We start from the raw sequence: 19,505 nt of genomic DNA, 5'->3' as shown, positions 1-19,505 counted from the left end.
AAAACATGAGGCTATTTAACAATGAATTTTCAATTGTTTGGTGTGTGGATTTCCATTTTACTTACATACTAAAATGTATGGCCAGTTTGTGATTTCTAGCACAGGTTTTATCTTATTAAGGAATGCACTGCAGTAACAAACGAGATATCATGTTTTTATCAGGTTCTCCAAATCTAAGACAAAAACCTCCCCCAAGAAGAGAAACCAACTTGGTAAGACATTTCACAACCTCCTACTTCCTACCAACACTTTCTTTAATATAACTGTGTGCTCAATAGAAACATGCAAGCACTGCAGAACTACCTACTAGTCACAATAAAGAATGTTGTAGAAGATAACAACATAAAAAGAAAGACCAATAATTATCTCTCAGATTACAACAAGAGTTGGCAAAGCATCCATTAAGCACAGTAAAAATTTCTGCTTGTCTTTGATCATCTGAATCTACTACTGTGCATGTGTAAATATTATGTATAGTATGTATAAGATTATGATCACATGCTATCATAGATTATTCTGTCTTTAGACTGATGATGACTAAATATCTGCTCACATCTTTCTCCCTTTGCTATGCAGGGATTTCAGTTACCCAAGCCACCAGAGCCCCCTGCTGTGGAAGCAGAGTATTACACTATAGCAGATTTTCAGTCTTCAATCTCTGATGGCATCAGTTTCCGTGGAGGACAAAAGGCTGATGTAAGAATCCAAATCCACATTGTTGTTTCGAAAAATGAGACAGTCAGGGCTCACTGAATATGTATGCCAAATGAGTGCTCCCCAGATAGACAAGAGAGCTGAGGCAACAGAGCTACAACTTTGAGATTTGTGTTTGAAGATGATGTAAGCAGAATGTGCTTTGCAGAGCCTCAGGTAGACAGATGAAGATAACAGCATCAATTCCGATCAAATTTTTTTATGGGTTGTGTTGAGCTAACAGTCGTAGACAGTGTGTTAACCGTTGGCATTAATGTTTGTATAGGAAATCTGTAATAGCAAATGTAATAACCAATTTCCATATGCTGCATACTGCTATAATGCAGCATGTTTTTGATTGTCTACTCATCTAACCAGTTTTGGTGTTTAGTAAGTTTGAGAAACATTGACAAAAATGTAATTTTATTGTACCTATCTATTAAATATCTTTTGCGTCCTTGTGTAGGTGATAGAGAAGAACCCCGGAGGCTGGTGGTATGTGCAGATTGGAGAAATGGAGGGCTGGGCCCCTTGCTCATACATTGACAAACGCAAGAAGCCCAACCTCAGCCGTCGTTCCAGCACCCTAACACGGCCCAAAGTACCACCACCAGCTCCACCTGTCAAAAAACAAGACTCTGAGGAGGCTCCCCTGCCCATTAACTCTGCCTCCAAAATCTCAGAGCCACCCAGCAGGCCTGTGTATGAGGAACCTGAATATGATATCCCTGCAGTTGGATGCGAAGGTGAGACTGACACAGATTCTCTGAAGGATGGACGCTCTCTTGATATGAAGATCAGCAGTGTGGTCAGTGACAAGTACCGCAGCTCCCCCCCTTCCTGCAAGGCCTCCCCTCCTGTCTGTAAGGCTTCCCCTGTTTTCACTCATCGAAGAGCCTCCTTCAGGTCTGTAGAGGAGGTAGCTAAAGAGGAGTGTATATATGAGAATGATGGCTTCAGGCCAAGCAGTGGCATTGAAGGAACTTCTGTCAAAGTTTCTAGCGAACCGAACTCCCCAAGGAGCTACCACTCCTCCACTGTCCCCAGGAAACCTTCTGGATCCTCACCTTTAGCTGGTAGGCCCGTTAAGACCATGACACCAGAGATGAATCGAAGAAGTCAGACCCTGGGCAGACACATAGATATCTGCCTCAGGTCTCAGGAGAGCAGCCCCCACTCTTCATCAGATGAATTGAGCAGAGGCTCCAAAAAGGGTCCTGCCTTCGCTCGAGATGTGGAACAAAGAATAGGGCAAAGCCCATCCACCAGGCCCAAGCCTTCTGTCAGACCTAAACCACTCCTGACCAAATCAGAGCCTCAGAGTCCTGAGAGGATGGACATAAGTTCTTTGAGAAGACAGTTGAGACCTACAAGTCAATTTCGACATGGACTTAAACCTCTTCGTGGAGATGACTCTGAAACGGCTTCTGTTATCTCGTCAGAGGACTCAATGAGTTCACGTAGTACCTCAGACCTTTCCTCTGTTTACTCCAAAGGGAGTCGTTGTGACTCAGATGTGGAAGGCCCCAATCTCTACCGCTCCGTGGATGCTTACAAGAAGGTCCAGGACTCTGAGGTCAGCTTCCCAGCTGGGGTGGAGGTTGAGGTTTTAGAGAAGCAGGAGAGTGGTTGGTGGTACATTCGCTGGGGCTCAGAGGAAGGTTGGGCACCCTCATACTACCTGGAACCTGTCAGACAAGTGGGTGATGCTGGTGGGTTGGAATCAGATGCACATGGGAGTGGTGGGAGTAAGTCCAACAGCCTGGAGAAAAATGACCAGCATGTTTTAGCCCTGAATAACATTAATATTCAGGGTCTGACCCAGCAGCATCAAGGCCTGAGGAGGAACACCCCACCAATTCCTTCCAAGCCACCCGGTGGCTTCTCAAAACCATCTGGAATGGTTAATGGAGGTGTACGAATGAGGAATGGGGTACGGCAAGTGGCAGTGAGGCCTCAGTCTGTATTTGTGACCACAACACAGCCACCCAAGGATGCACACTACATGACAGGGTCGCTGAGGCGAAATGACTCACTTGGCAGAAATGATCACTACAGTTCTGGTTCTGCCACTCTTGGTGTCCGTAGAAATGCCTCCTTCAGTACTGTGCGGCCGCACGTAGTTGTTGAAAGTCAGACAAGGCCTGCTGAGCGCTCCAGCCTGGGGTCCTCAGGGAGTGCATTCAGTACAAGCAATGTCCAGGACACACTTAGCAGAGTTAACCAGCGCAACGGCATCCCTGTTTCCACAGTCCGGCCCAAACCCATAGAGAAGAGCCAGCTTATTCACAATAACCTGGGCAGGGATGTGTATGTGTCCATTGCTGACTATCGTGGTGATGAGGAGACTATGGGCTTCACTGAGGGCACCTGTCTGGAGGTATTGGAGAGAAATCCAAATGGATGGTGGTACTGCCAGGTGCAGGACAGCCTGCTTCCCCGCAAGGGCTGGGTCCCCTCCAACTACTTAGAACGAAAAAAGTAGAACCAATTCCACATCCTTCCCCTACCCTTTGTCCCATCGTCCTCTTTTTGTGTCCATGGACATGGATGGCATAACTCCTTAAGAATGATACCTGCAATCTCCCATAAGCAATATGTCCTTGAAAATGTACATAAAGAAAGAAAGATGTTTTAATCTGATAAAGAAGGACACGTTTAGTACTGGTTTACTAAAATCTATACAAAGAGGAGTGTAAAGATGTTAAATATTGTGGCTGGGAATAAGAGACAGAAACTTGGAATTGGTTATCTTTAGTGAGGAAATTGGAAGAGGACATTGTCTTTGAGATATAAAATGGGATTAATGGGAGCGATAACCTCTTAAAGAGGTCTGCATCATGTAATACAGAAGTTGAGCAGGGTAATGGCTATGCTTATTCCTGCCCGTCAGACTATAATGGCCGATAAGTGCCTTTTGTATTTGATCACCTGAATGGCGGTCCTAAATGGTGGATGGCAAAATAGTATATCAACCTAATCTTTTAAGAGTGCCATAGGCCTATGAACAACACCAAAAGTATTTCCACAATCAACTAAGAGCTCCACTATAGACTCCATACAAAGTGCAAAGTTTCAATCTAGGCTACTCTAGTAGGTCCACTACACATATTAAAGAAAGAAAACCAGATTGAAGGGACTCATATGTCCAAAGAAGTCAATAGAACAACATTTAAAGCTCATTATCAGTATTTTTATTTAGCTCCTTGTTCATATTATAATGTCTTGTGTTAATACAAGTCTTCCTTAGAGAATTATTTCTGCTTTCTTGTGACATCTGTTTTCCACCACAGTTGGAAAAGTTAAACTCCTGACTTATGTCTTATGACTTATGTCTTGTACCTTCTAAAGCAGGGGTCACCAACCCGGGTCCTCAAGGGCCATCGTCCTGCTTGTTTTCTGGTAATCCCTGCCTTTCCAGTTTATGATTGGCTGAACACACCTAATCCAGGTAATCAGCGGTGTGTAGGGTAGGCATAGCTGGAAAATAAGCAGGACAGTGGCCCTTGAGGACCAGGGTTTGTGACCCCTGATCTAAAGTCATACTGACAAAACATACAGTGGGTGTTCCAATTTGATAAATTGATACAGTTTTGTCATAGAAGTCCAAGGCCCACAGAAATATGTTAAAATCCATGCTGTTATTCCTAGATGTGACTATCTGGAGTAACAAATATATAAAACTATGAAACTTGAAAATGCAGGGTCAGATATTTTAATTTCCTGGAAAATCAAAGAAACAAACCTGTGCTCTCCAGGACAAAACCACCTCAAATCTGGGTAGCTAATAACCTCAAATAAATAAATGAATAAATAAATAAATAAACAAATAAAAGCAATTATTTTACAAAGATTTAGGTTTACTGTAATGTTTATAGTTCCAAGAACTATACATATATATAGTATTCATATAATAATACCACTGTTGCGGAGTTGTATAAAATAAGTACTGGAAGTGTAGTGAAAAAAAGAATCTGAAGGACATATTTGCATAGCATTTAGCCCAAAATGTGATAAAATCAAAGAGAACTATCATTTATTGGCAGTTTTTTGTGATTATTACTATTTATTTATAGGACAAACAACAACAACAAAAAACACAATAGGTTTCTGAACTGAAAAAAGTACCTGGAAGCACTAAAATCTAAAAATCAATCCACTAACACAAGGAATAAATCAGTAGGCTGCAATATTGGATATTGCTGTGCAGCTTTTCACATTAAATTGAGAGATAGAGGGCTGACAGTTAGAGGTAAGACATACAAACTCCACACAGAAAGGCCCTAGTTGGCCCTCAGGTTTGAACCCAGAACCTTCTTGCTGTGAGGCAACAGTAGCACTGTTCCATCCCAATTCAGAAGTTACATTTGAAATTCTGAGCTAAAGTTCAATTTTCAAAATTCAAATGGCTGATGTTCAAGACTGCTGAAATACATTTTCTAATGAACAATGAGTGCTCTCTACATGAGGATGAACACTAACCTTTCATCATTTTTCTGCTGGACAGTATAATATTATTAATCTAAGTATAGTACCTGCTAGATTGCAGTTATCTATTTTAGCAAAACCATATTTGTTTTTGTTTGTTCATTTGCTAGTCTGTGATCACACAGTAACAATAATGAGGAATGAAGTGGTTCTGTTTTGTGAATTAGTGCACCTTAAAATTGTTTTTATGGTGCACTAATGTGAAGATGCAGTAAATACTCAGCATATTATTTATTGAAGATACTTTTTAAAAATTATTTAAAATCTCTGTTTTTCCTCACCTCTAATGGGGAGTGGACCTCTTTGTCTTCTCTTTGTGTAGAATAGGAGAAATAGAGACGTCTTGTGGAAGGTCAGTGGTACTACATGATACCATTTTTTATAAGCTCCACAAGGCTTATTTATCAGCCATCCTACCTCAGTGCAATATGTAATGCACTGCTGGTCAGTGAGTCTCCCCCAAAACTGTAAAGAAATGGGTTTTTTTTTTTTTTTTTTTAATCTGAGTGCAGCTAAAATATTTTTGTAGTGTTGATTTTGTATTGGGCAATAATTTATTTAAAAAATTTTACAGTTTCTTTTTTATGCTGTGTGCTGCAACTTTAGCAGATCATGGGCACTTCCTTCAACTTTATTGTGTTTTACATAATGCCTGATTTTATTTAGTATTTATTACGAATAGTTTTATATGGAAAATCTTACCACCGATCTTCAAAATGTGACAGTACACTGGAACAATAATATAATCTGTCTAGTATTACAGAGATCACTACTCTAAAGCAAATTTGACTCCAGTCACAAGAAAAAATGTCAAAATGCCAACTCAGCAGTCAGAAGAAATGTAAAAATATCATAATTGAACAAAGTATGTGAAATATTTGCATTTATTTTAATATATCCAGATTTAAAACAGAACCATGTAATGAGCTATAAATAAGGATGTTTGTATTTGCTGTGAGGCAACAAGGCCCTTTCCTACCCAGACGAAGGCATTATGTAAATGTGTTGAATCACTTTTAACACTTTGCTCCAGTACATATTATTATTGCATTATTGCTTGTTTGGTTGAGATGAATTTACTTGCGAAGGAATCATTGTGTGGTCAAGCATATATTCAGTTGTGTACCATCTCCCTTTATTCAGGCTTTTACTTGTAACAGTTTTCTTATATCCCCTTTTGCCCTATTTTGTCAAATTCTGAAATATACTCGCAGGAAATGTGCAATAGATAAAAAACACATAAAAACATAATGTTTCAACAAGAGGAAAAATGTCACTAGAAAAACAACTCCACTGCATCTGTTATGATAAGATATTCCCAGTCGAACTGCCAGTCATGAGCTTTTACCAACATTTAAAGTGATATTTAAGTTTGTCTACATGAGCAGATGTCTAAGTCTAAAAGCATCAGAAAAGTCACTGGACCAAAGCAGTCTTGTGTGAAATTATCTCCTGACATGATGGACTTTAATAACAACTAACATGAGAATCTCTGCTCCTCCTGCCCCAGATCAGCAGTGGACAGTGATTTGTAAATGGCATGGCAGAAACCCACTGACCCATTCTGTATTGACATTACAGCCATCTGGGGTCTTCTTCACAGATGGAGAGTCATGGGCCCATCATCAGGGGCTTCAGTGGCCCTGCTCTGAGCTGTCACATTTGTGCCTGAATGGAATTTTGATAGTTTCTTGTTTTTGTGGGGTTTTTTTCTTCTTCTTTTTTTGTTTGTTTTCCCTCTGGACTGAGTCCTTTCTCCACCTATACAGATGCCTCTCTTGACATTTAGCCCATTGTTGTCATTCCAGCTCAGACTTTTTTCCTCACCAATCACCATGATAAAGGTGACATTTGGAATCAGCTGCGATGGCGGGTTAAGAGACGTCAAAGGGAGCGTCTCAGTGGTAAACAAGAGGCCAGGGATGCTCCTGCAGGCCATTTCAGTGCAATCCATCAACTTTCAGGATGTATGCCAAAAACAGAAAAACCTTTATTTTTCTCCTTGCTGGGCCCCAAGCAAGTTGTATTGATGTGTTACAGGTGAATACATCATTGTGCTAAAGTGTTACTATGTGTACAAGCCAATATACAGGCCAGGCCCCTCTCTTAAGGGGTTTGTATCATCTTTTGTTTGGAGAGTTAAACCCCACCTTAAAAAATAGTTCAGTATTTGCTTTGTTGCCTAGAGTTCAGTGAAAAGATTGATACAAGTCTTGTGGCTCTTGGGAAAAGGAAAAAGTGCCAAATTTCACAGGAGAAATCTTTTTATAGGCATCTGCTCTAAAGGAAAGGTTTCTCTGTGCTCACCTTAAGTCTTTAATTTCATAAGTGTAGCCTAGTCACTACTCCTAGAACATGTCTGAAGGCAATCTTTAAAAATAAAACAAAGCTAAAATGCTTTAAAATACCTAGCTTAGCAAATCTTCTTGCCTAACTCTCAGCAACAAAACAAAACTATGTCCCCAAACTATTTTCTAGATTATGGTTTCTCATTTCAAACATGGTCTACCTGTTTAGTCTATTTCAGACACTGCTCTTCAAGCTGTATGCATCCATGCAGCAGAACAGAAACGGAATAGATGGAGGTCAAATTTTTATAGCGTGTGTGCACAGGCCAACACACACTCATTATGGAGTCATACATGCCAGATGAAATATATGAGTTTCCTGCCATATTCCCAAAGGTCAGCTGGATGAGACAGCTCTGCTTTGCCAATGCCCCATCTGACTCTCTGTTTTCTTTTTTTTTTTTTTTTTTATTTTAAAAAAGGACAGCACCTCTCAGGTGTGAAGTACCATAAACTCTGTAATCACAAACGCGAGATGCTGCTATAGCGTCATCCTGTTCCCTTTCTGCGCCCCAGCTCTGTCTTTCCTCCCTTGCCACATAGGCCTACGTGGATGTCTCCGTTTCCTCGACACAGCCAGCCAGTCTACTCCCATTAAACGACTGCGTCGTCTGGAAGGGTCTTGGGGAGGTGGCTGTATGTGTGTGTGTGTGTTTGTGTGTGTTTTGCATGATGAAATGGGTTGTTTGCAGGTGCACTCATGAGAGAAGTTAAAGGTCAAAGGAGGAGGAGAGTTGTGAGAGTAGAATGCAGGGAGACACGAGATGGATCAGACAGTGGATTCTAGGAGACGAGGGGAGAGTGAGGCGACAGGAGCTCTGCTTTGGTTGGAGGGAGATGAAAGGCGAGTGGGCACTGCTACCACTCAGAAAACTTTATGAAAAATAATACTCCTTAGAGATGGGAGCCCATGTTATCAAACTGACTTTTCCTAACATACTGAAACCCTGAGACCTAATGAACTGCCTGCTTGTAAACCTGAGCTGTTGAAATGGCATTTCTCCAAACAATGTTTTAATTGCCCAAAGTTTCTGAAAGCTGTGTTCATGATGAGTGCAAGTCAGTGAGAGACAAATGAGCTTCTCTCAGCCTCACTCTCTGGCCACAGTAAAATTTTAGATCTGATCCTGCATCTGATTTCAGCTTCTTTTATTGCCACTGTCTTTAGATCTTATGTAGCCCTGGGTGTGCGAGCTAAGCTGTGTGTTGGAAAAGGTTTTTTTGCAATAAGACAAAAAACAGCTTTTTTTTTTTTTTTTTACCTTATTCCTTTGTTTTTGCTGTAACACAGGAGTTGAATGCTTTATTCACATCTAATGAGACGAGCTTTAATGCGTAAAGAAGTCAAAACAGCACCCGACTCTGGAGTAGAGCGATTGCTGAGTTATGGAAGGCAGTTGTTTGATAGGCGGGGGACGGGTAGGTTTGATAGTAAAGTTTTAGTACGTGTGTGGAAGCAGGTGGGAGGTGTTTGGGGTTGTGGGTGTGGGGATGATTTTATAGGACTGTGTTTTTAATTAGTATCTTGTTTTTGTGTCAGAGAGAGAGAGAGAGAGAGAAAAGAGTAATGGAAGCTGAAGGCATTTTTCTCACACAGTTGGGGTACAAAAACCCTCTCAGGCCTGTGACTAAGCCAGTGCTGATTATTTATGTCACTCGGAAAAACTTCCTCGGTTGTTTGACGCGCCAACGGGCATCAGCGGGAGCCGTCTCCGCGCTCCGGAGAAGAGGCTGTGTCGAGGAACGAGGCGCGCTGCTGTGTCTCTGTGGCGCTTTTCTTTGTCTCCGCTTGAATCCCTGTTTCTAATTAGCACAACAGTGTGTCTTAATTAACCTCAGCGAGCCACACGATATTTCAGCGCTAACAGCTTTCTAATCAAGACGCACGGTGTGCTGCTGCCATCCTGCGTGGGAGGCTGCGACGCCGTGCCGGAGCGCGGCCGTCATTCCTCGCTCTTTGCGGCGGAGGCGAGTATAGCTGTCAGTAGTGACTGATGCTGAGTGACAGCTGAGGTAGATTCACGGGAAGGTAGAGGCTGCTTTAGTCTGGGTGTTGCGTTTATAGAATAAAAAGTTGCCACCAACCCGCTGTGGAAAGCAGTGTGCCAAAAATAAAATAATCAAAAAAAACAAAAAAAAAACAAAACAAAAAAACACAAAAACAAAAAACTTGGAAGTCCCGATGCCATCAAGCTCTTGATCTGTAAATTCTGACAGTAACAGCAGGTTATCAGCAACTCACACTGACAAACAGCTACAGGCCTGGAGTCGGACCAAAGGAGGTGCTATAGACTTTTATTTCTCTTTCCTTTCTACTTCTGATGCCATTAGCGTTGTTGTTCTTGAACTTTAAAGATATGCCATTAGAAGCTTCACCCAACGATGGGTCACGTGGTCACTGCGTCATACATGGTGACAAAAGCCGCACACGCGTCTGTTCGGACATCCCCCTCCCCCTCCCCCGGGACTCTGGTGCAGGGCGCTCTGCACATGTGCATTCCTTCTGAAAACAGGACATTTTCTTATCTACCCTTTCATTTTGACAAGTCTTGTTTCTTTCTTCTTCTTTTTTTGTATCTTGTACATGTTTACATTGTATCGCGCATTGCCCAAAAGATAAACATTAATAAATGTATTATCTTTGTTGTTTTATACCGGCTCCTTTTCATTTTGTCTCTCGCACACACACACACCCACAGCCTCATGTGCCACCTCAGATAAACAGCAACTTCCTGCGTGCGATAAAACCAGAGAGCGCGTGGCAGTAAGTATTACAGATTGAGACATTTATCTTAATTCACCTTATTGTGCGGGCTAGATTAAGTGAGTTCGGATGTGGAGGAGCAGCACAATGCGGATGGTTACGGCCAGAGAACTTCGTGTTGTGGGAGAAAAGCGGATGAAGACGAACGAGCTCTCAGAGCCCCCCGGTTCCCCATTGAATAGGTGGGACAAACATTTTTGCTCCGCTCTATCCAAACCTGTAGCGAGACATTTATCACTTGTGTTACATGAAATTTATGCTCACACCTCAGAATTAAAGTAGCACCGCAGATCTTTGCCTCTTAAAGGAATATAGGGTTTATAAGGAGGTTTCGTTGATGCTTTTCTGAGGGTGTAATGTTAAAATAAACATTATTTAAAATAAATAAACATTATTAAAACTTCCCACTGCTGATGCTTACACTGACACATTCAGTTTTTCTCTGTTTTTCTTTTAGTGTCAAACAGGTCTTCATAAGCCTGGACCTGAAATAATTGTAGAATGCACTGCTGGATATCATAACAGTACAGCTCCACTAGATGTCTCTGTTGAATCAGTATCCAGTCAGAGAGTGCAGACGTTTTCATATGAATCTCCATATAAAGAGGTGACTATAAGGTACATTACCAACTCAATATATGTACGTTGACACTGAGTGTTGAAATAAAATTCTATTTTGATCAGTCCGGTGTTAACGCTGAAAGATGATGATCTGTGACTGGTATGAATGCTCGGTTGAACAATGAAGGACTCGATTACACTTGTCTGAATTGTTCTTTTCATGAGATTATTACTTATTTTTTTCATAAAGGCCAGGCAGTCCTTTTATATGGAAATGCATCCAGTCAGATGCAGACACAGATGGACAGTACCATCAAGACTGCTGCTGCTGAAGGCACACGTGGATGAGGTGCTTCATGAATATATAGTGGAGTCGTTTAAGCAGGAACCCAGCTACACCTTGGGTTTTAAAGTAGGGTGCAGTATTTCCACTGATCTGCTAATCCCTTACCTGTCACTGCGAAGTCCCCTGGCAGCTGTGACAGGGGCAGAGGCCATGGCACGTCATGTAACAGGACTTAGCGCTGTGTTTCAGCTGTCCCTCAAAGGGCATGGCTAGGACCATCTGTGTTATAGATGAACTCACATTTCAATTTCTTTGCCTCTCAAGGTGCCAAAGACATCATGTGCACATGAATGCTACTAAATACTTCATTTAAGTCTAATAACATACTAGTAAAGAGGAAAATAGTGTAGTGCAAGTAGTGCAAACATACTAGTCAGCATATTGTGGTCTGTTGAAACTGTTTGCTAATACATTTCACTAGAAAATACTGTACTTCTGTAGTGATGGTCTGTTAGCATGTTGGCACTGTTGAATGCTCGGTATTTTCAAATCTACCTGATTAAGAAATAAGATATAACATCGATTCTGCAGCTTTACGCAGCCTTTAAATGTTGTCTCTTATTCCACAAAATGTGTTTTTCATTAGTACTGTATTCTCATTCCCTTAAAGGAAAAAATTCTTTTGTGTCTGTGTAAATCTTATTTCTAGTATGAAACAAACAATTTTTGCTCAAACATATCTGGAAAGTTTATTATCCACAGTCATCCGACTCACACTGAACAGAGCTCACAAACAAACACTTGCTGCTTCAAATGAAAAAGGAAATACAGATTTGCCAAGTACCTCAGCCACTCTGTCACAATGTCCAAACACAGAGCTGTGTAGCATTTCTTAGCCACTGCTCCCAGTTTATACATTGACTAACAGCGTTCCACTCAGATGCTTGGTCCTAAGGTTCACACTGGGTGAACAGATAACTCATGCATGACAAAAGCACTAAGATCTACAGAAAGAATCTCGAAATGTGCTGTGGTATCACTGGCCAGACACAGAGGAGCTGTGTTGGTCCAGTGGCAATGTAGAAGAAAGGAAGCATGCAAGAAAAGCAGGTTTTGAGGAATTAGTCCATAGTCAGGGATGGACAAATAAATAATATGGGGATCAGTAACATTCAAGGAGCCTGTAAATGAAAAAGTAAAATAACAAAAAATCTAAATGGCAGATTGACCTTTGATTAGGTTTGTTTAAAACAAGATGCACATGAAATCCTTCAAGTGTTTTTAGGTCAGTATGTGGTTTGTGTTTATCAACTGATGTTTACAAGTTGATGGATGTAAAGAAAAACACAAAATAATACAGGGCTTTCTCAAGGTAATTACTTTTATACACTACATTTAAAAGCAAGAGAACATAAAAAAAAAAAAAATCAATGATTTTTCGATTTGGTCAGAGTGTCTGCACAAAATAAAAACATGCCATGGTTGAATCTCAGAGAGCAACACTGGCCTAGGCATTTACAAGATTACAATCAGTAGCTTTATAAAGTGACATTTATCATTACCATTCAGTGATGGCTTTCAGACTATAATATAATGATAAGCGTTATAAATAGAGAAGTGCGGAGTCAGGCTGCCTAAGACGGGCTTACACACACAAGATAAATTACAAAAAAAGAACACCTGAAATTCAGGGATTGTAATAAAACCAAGAGTTTATATCTTGCACCCCAAAGCAATGAGGTTTTGATTGTGTACTGCAATATCTTATTGCCACAAGGTACAAGAAACCCTCTATATTCTCACTATTAGAAAACAAGAACAGATTTAGATTCTCATGGTTCAGAATAAACAGGAGAAAAAAAACATATCTTAGAATTCTGATTAGAAATCCAAGCAGGAAAAACAACAAAGACAAAACTTATTTCTTAGTTTTTTTGTTTGTTTTTTTTTTTCAATTCAAGCACACTAATAAAATCATCTACCTCTCTAAATACATAAGTTAACATTCAAATGTGAATTAACACTTCAAGCAGTAGCGAAATCAAAGTGTAAAGTGGGAAGAAGGATGTGTGAAACATCAGTCAGTATCGGCCCAGAAAGGAGAGCTGGCAAATACCATAGCAGCATAGGTCTGAGCCCCGTTTGTTGATAATCTACAAAATGTCATTAAAAAAAAAAAAAAACAAACAAAAAAAAAAACAGCCTCTCAGCTTCGTGTGATGTCCTATAATAACCTATGGCTTACTGCTGAGCTGTAGTATTTACAGGTGACATCAGTGGGGAATTTAAGTTTGATACAAATATTCAAAATATGAGCTTTTTCTACCCCAGGCCCTGAACTGGTTTCTGTAAAAGGATCTTTGCTGCTGGTGAAAATCCTGTCACAAAGATTAATATACAATTTAATAGTTAAATACAGGAAACATCATGGGTTTATTTTACAAAAATAGCTTTGAATTTGTGTGCTTTTCACCTTTGAATTTTGTGACAGTTTGCCATATATCAGCACTATTTGGTAATTTGTCAGGAGTTTTGGAAAATGTCAGAAAACACAGAATGCGATGCATCCGGATGGAAATAAATGAACCTTCTGTGCGTTAAGGCAGGAGGCTGTGTTGTGGTGGCTTCTGATGCCATGGCAACAATCCCTTGACTTTCTGTGCTGTTACGGGAGTTATTTTTGAGCATCTGTCAATTCGTCATGAGAGCTCACAGTGTGTTATTAGGCATGGTTTTAAAGATGGTGTTTGGGAAAATATCCATATCTTCTTAAAAAAATGTTGTCCTGAGGAGAATCCAAATTACTTTTTCCCCCACTTGCTGTTTCCTTTCAGTAATTCTGAGCTGCTGAGTCTGTCTGATCCAGGGTTTGTAGGTAGTTTGAACTGACGAATGTCTTTGTCCGCTCTGTCAGTATTGGGGCATTACTGAGAGGACAATGTTGATTTCAGTGCAACATACCACACTGCAGAGCAAGCAGCTAGCTAGCACAATAATATAGCTACCACTGACATTTGCAATAGAACTACCATAAAGGTACATCAGATTATACAAGAGGTGTTACAATCCTAGCTAATATACTCAGCACTGCCTTGCATCTCTAAACACATCACTTACAGTCACCACAATGATTACAGAAACCACTTCATCATCAATACGATGCCATACTGACTTCTAATTTCCAATGCTCAGTAACACACAGACATAAGTTGTGACCTACTGAGATGATTACCTGCTGCAGGTGTTATCCACTGCTAAAGTCAGAAATAGGCATCAGGCTGCCAGCACAGTTGAGCAGCGGTCATCTTCTAAAAGCGCTATTATTGAGACATTCAGTACCAAAGTGATTCATTTGCTGCAGTGCAAATGGGTGGTTTCTAATTCCTAAAACATGGCTCAACAAATAAAACAACAGGTTCAGTTTCTCTTTTCTCCTTCAGCATATTCCAGGCTCCCAGGGGAAAGCAAACACTTCTGGCAAGAATGAAGTTCTTAAAGGAACCCATTCCCGCTTAACTGTCGCCTCCGCACAGGCTGTGGCAGGAACTCTAAAATGAAAGAGACCTTCCCAATGAAACGGTACCAGCTTTGCAAAGAGTCATGAAGTGAACCAACCACTAATTGTATGAAAATACAAAATCAAAATACCAGAGTTGATATTCCCTGAACATAGACATTTCTTTCCTTGACTCTGGGATTTTGCTGTTTGCCATCCTCCCCCTATGTACTGCGGTAGGTCTTGATAATATCTTTGATTTGTCTTCTGCAGATTGGACAGCAGGCATTGGTCATCTTCTTGAGCTTGAGGCCACAGGTGTAGCACAGACACATGTGTCCACAGGCGTAGATGACTGTGTCCACCATATTCTCATAGCAGATAGAGCACTCATCGGACCACGGCCTCCGGCCTGAAGGAAATGTAGGTGATTTGGGGAGGTTTACTGGTGAATTTGGGGTTGTTCCTGTGGTGAAATTGAAATAAACTGTGATAAAAGTATAGGGAAAAGGAAGTAGTCACAAATAAACTTACCATCATATTATGTTACTTATTTTTCCTTATTATAAGTAAGGTACCTGGCCCCTGCAAACAACTAATCGACTTCCAGGGTAATGACAAGCAACTGAACAAATCAAGTCTGATTATCAAACTAAAAAACAACCATATGTAGCATCAGGTTTATTCCTTATACTATCTCAAAGAAGAGACACATTGCATCAGTTTGATTTACATAGCAGGGCTGTGTAACAACAGAATGCACCAAACATTATCCTATATCCAGCTGCAGCAGCGGTGGGACCATGAAGTGCCGGCCATTGTTCCTAACTACAGTGCAGTGACATCTGCTCACTATGCCATAATGGCTTCTATTCAGTCCCCTGAGGGGTGATTGAGTCTCTGCTTCTGTAAGCAGTAGCTCCCTATCACAGTGTACCTACCCCCAGCTGAGCTGCAGTGAGCTGCAGAGCAGAGGCCTCCGTTCAGGACCGGGTCAGAGCTGCCACTGCCCAGGGCGCTGGGGGTGTGCGGAGAGGAGGACGGCGAGCTGGGGTTCGACATGGCCTGTGGATCGCCGAGGTGAGTGGAACCTATATTTGAGCAGATAAGAACAGGAGATTAGATGTTTATGTCAGTAAGAAGTGAAAGAATTTCATTAGTCCATTTCCAAAATACTGGATTTTGTCTCAATAATGTTACTGGAGACTCATACTGTCATCTTTATTCCGAATAGACAGACCAGGCTAACATCTAGCACCATCCTGCAAAAGGAGAGAGTAGCAAATGATAAAGGAGAAAAAAAAAAGACCTTTAATGCTTAAGCCATTTACTTTCATTTCTTCGTTTCTTGACAATAGTACAGACACTGAACTAGGGCAGGATTAGTTTTTTCCCCCCAGGAATTTAATTTATAGTCACATGACCTCAAATGTGCACTAATCAGTGTTCAATGTCACCACTGAATTGAATGAAGAACTTTAATAACTTTAATATGTAACATTAAATGTGTTAACAGAATTCTCAGCCAGGTTTACTTTAGCTCTTTAACCTCTGGCTCATTGTATTGGTTAAATGTTCCACAAACTCTGCTCTTATTAACCTTGTTTCCAGCTCTGACAAACCACTGACCACTGTATGGTACCAAACAGCACACAGACCAAGTTAGCAGCTATTGAACAAAAAAAAAAATCCATTTTATCCAAAACGCAGTATCAGCACAGACACGGTGTATGTAGTTTTTCAAAAAATAAAACAGAAAAAATAATAGTTTACCATCACAAGTAGCACAGAGATGCCCCCCCCCCCAATATTAAGATGCAAATTAGCTGTCTTGCTGAGCAAGCATGTACTCATCCACAAAGAATTCCCATTAAATGCTTTGCTGCTTCTCAACGTAAATGCAGATTACTTTAATTACCTCCCCCGAAGCTTGCTGTCAAAAAATAGCACACTAACAACTGCATCAGATATCAGCTGCTGTGTGCACATTACATATTTAACAATCCTATTTCAGGACCGGCTTTTTTCTGAAAGCATCACTCCACTGTGGAGAATCTTACTGAAGAACATTTCATGGTGCGTCTGTTCTCCTGGACAGCTGACAGGAGAAAAGAAACAGAGAAACCAGAGTCATCTGGTGTGGCAGAGCTGCCCTCATCAGTGACCGGTAACATCATGATGACAGCGCCACACTAACAAATGTCTCAGAGTCTGCCAGGAGACATCTCTCTGTTGCCATCTGCACCAGCACTCTGACCAATCCAAGTGATGCCCAGGGCCAACACACAAGCCTATAATGGGCCATTGTGATTTAGGGAAAGTGTCCCATAAGTGCCAGATCACAAACCAAACTGCAGCAGTGTTTTTGTCAGTAGTAATGTGTCATCCTGTCATCACTGCTCTTGGCTCTATGTCAGGAGCTGTTTGATGTGGCATTTCGTGATGTGGGTGGTGGGGGTGTGGCGGGGAGAAGAATTTCTTTTGTGTACATACCAATGGTTGCCCTGGTGCTGCCAAAGCCCTTGGCGCCTAGAAGTGTGTATGACTTGCACGAGTGTGTAACCTGATATAACAGGTCATTTGGGTCAGGGAATACATTTTTGTCAGGGGGACCCATTATACTTAGGAGGTCCCATTATCCTTACCCAGGCAGTAATACGGTGTGGGATGGTCAACCCATTGTCTGTGTGAGAATTGTTTCTGCAATCTATAACAATACATAACCAGTGAACATAAGGGAGTTAATGTCATTACTAACAGAAACAACTTCAAACTGCAGTGAACTGAAGTATCTATTTTCTCAGTTTACACCAGTCTGATTTGATCACTTCTCCTGTTTTTTCCTAAATATTATTTCTTGACTTGATAATCCCCCTTGCAGGAGGGCACCTCCAGGGCAGCTGAGGGATGTTCTGTGGTGCCCAGCCCTGATTCCGCCTGTTCACCACTAGATTAAACCGACCTCTGTGAACAGCTGTGAGAGCCAGGCTGCGACTCTGTGGCCACATCTCCACTTCTATCTACTTACATCCATCCAGTCATCCATCTGTCTTTAGCACATACCCAGTACGTCTATGGAGAGAACCATGAGAGGTATGCAGAGTATGTGACAAGGAGAACAGCTGGGGATGTGAATGTGGACGGTGGCGTATATGGATCACCCATGACAGCCTTCACAAATTTGAATCACTGTTTACAATAGAATCCAAAAAGCAATCTAAAGGACAAAAAAGGAAAAGAGGTAAATGACTCCTCCACATCGTTTACACTAACAGCTCCTTGGTGAAAAGCTCTATTCAAACACACTCAGTTTCTAAATGGGTGGCCCTTCATTTTATCGCTGAGAATCTCTTGTTCTGGGGCCTATCAGGACAAATGTGCACTTAAGCTCCATGTTTTTGTGTGCTTAGATCAGATGAGGAAAATCGGCTCAGCAGGTACTGCTTTAAGGTCATGGCTTGTCCCACTGCATTAAATGTTGCAATAGAGCTACTGTATTATCTTAAAAGACAAAAGAGCTGTTTTGGAGGGAGCACATAGTCGTACATACTAGTTATTTATATGAAGAGTATTATGGGGAGTATGTGCTTCAATATGTATGTATGAATGCATGAATACTAGGCATACAGTGGTATCAGAAATTATTCAGACCCTTCACTTTTTTCACAATTTCTGTTGTAAATTTAATTTTAAATGGATAAAACATTTTCCATTTTGTCCTACATTTGTCTGCATTCAATAACCAATAATGACAAAGTAAAAACATGTTTTAAAACTTTTTGGCTTTACACATCCCTCTACATATCCCTCTACATATCTGTCAGTATGGATCGGAAGTGCCTGTGAACTGCCATCCACAAGTCTCTGCAAAGGTGTTCTGTGGGCTTTAAGTCTGGGTTTTGGGTGAATTATTCAGTGGCAGTCAGAGACCTGTCCTAAAGATATTCCAGTGTTGTCTTTGGGTCACTGTGGTGCTGAAAGGTGAACTGTCAGCTGAAATGGAGTCCAGGAGTTTCCTCATTTCTGCAGAGGGCTTCTGAAGCTGTTACATCGGTTGGGTACTTCTTGTCTGGTTACTCAGCTCGACTGGACAGCTGACTCAAGGGATAGCTATAGTGGTTCCAAAGTTCTTATATTTCACAATGAGGTCTACAGAGAGTTCAGGTTGGAGTGTCAGTGCAGTAGGTCTAAATACTTTTGTAAATGAGAGATTTCAGTTTTTTTTTTTTTTTTTTAATACATTTTTAACAATTCTGACTTTCATACTGAATATTAACTAAATCCAAAGGTGGAGCATGGAAGACAGACTGTCTATTCTTTCACCTTATCCGGAATTGGAAAATAAATCCAAACCCAATGACTTAGCCATTATGCAACAAATTAATCATTAGTCTCACCAGCCATTACATAATTAAATCCATATTATTACTATATTATAATTTCATTTATATTTAGTAACCTAAGAAGACACTTCTGAAGATCAGTCTATGACAGGGCAGTAAACGACACAAACAAAAACAATATTTATTTAGTATTTTTAAATGGTTTTACTGCATTAACTAGAACATTTTTTCCTACACTACACTACAGTGTTTTGTTTTCCGTAAGAACCTCTTACTTCATGTTCCCCCCAAAACTACCCATTGACACACAGACTCAGAGGAAGTTAAGCAGAGCATGCACTGAGAATAGGAAATTGTTACAACAGTGCACAGAGCTATAGATGACTAGTCAACTTGTTTGAGTGTATGCAGTAGGTAGCAGTAGGACAACTAGGGAGAGGGAAACCAAAAAGATGATGAGTACCAAAATGACCACAATGATGGGGAAAACAAAATAAAGCAGAGAGGACCTGCTGAGATGATAGAG

The 19,505-nt window shown here is 40.8% G+C and overlaps 2 protein-coding genes and 1 long non-coding RNA gene across 7 annotated transcripts in view; 2 read left to right on the top strand and 1 right to left on the bottom strand.

Annotated features, from left to right (window-relative positions):
- The window catches only part of sh3pxd2aa (SH3 and PX domains 2Aa), a 91,916-nt gene extending 82,266 nt beyond the window's left edge, over positions 1-9,650 (top strand). For all 4 annotated transcript variants that reach the window (XM_026304106.1, XM_026304105.1, XM_026304104.1 and 1 more), the window contains 3 exons: positions 163-212; positions 577-696; positions 1,160-9,650. In XM_026304106.1, the coding sequence (XP_026159891.1) occupies positions 163-212; positions 577-696; positions 1,160-3,178 (2,189 nt within the window). In that variant the 3' untranslated portion in view covers positions 3,179-9,650. The remainder of the gene's footprint in view (positions 1-162; positions 213-576; positions 697-1,159) is intronic.
- Positions 9,651-10,301: 651 nt separating this feature from the next.
- Positions 10,302-15,032, top strand: LOC113128809 (uncharacterized). 2 transcript variants are annotated; one of them, XR_003295542.2, is made up of 3 exons: positions 10,302-10,475; positions 10,751-10,900; positions 14,910-15,032. It is a non-coding gene; the product is annotated as an uncharacterized LOC113128809 (long non-coding RNA). The 2 variants fall into 2 exon arrangements; XR_003295541.1 differs by having other exon boundaries at positions 10,751-10,911; positions 14,910-14,988.
- The window catches only part of neurl1aa (neuralized E3 ubiquitin protein ligase 1Aa), a 38,004-nt gene continuing 31,849 nt past the window's right edge, over positions 13,351-19,505 (bottom strand). The window contains exons 5-6 of the mRNA XM_026304387.1: positions 15,578-15,727; positions 13,351-15,102 (exon numbers count right to left, since the gene is read on the bottom strand). Of these exons, the coding sequence (XP_026160172.1) occupies positions 14,861-15,102; positions 15,578-15,727 (392 nt within the window). The 3' untranslated portion in view covers positions 13,351-14,860. The remainder of the gene's footprint in view (positions 15,103-15,577; positions 15,728-19,505) is intronic.

Source organism: Mastacembelus armatus, chromosome 1 (genome assembly GCF_900324485.2).
Source record: "Mastacembelus armatus chromosome 1, fMasArm1.2, whole genome shotgun sequence".
Classification (NCBI taxonomy): domain Eukaryota; kingdom Metazoa; phylum Chordata; class Actinopteri; order Synbranchiformes; family Mastacembelidae; genus Mastacembelus; species Mastacembelus armatus.
Note: the sequence above shows the minus strand (reverse complement) of the source record. Positions and strands in the feature narration are given on the sequence as shown.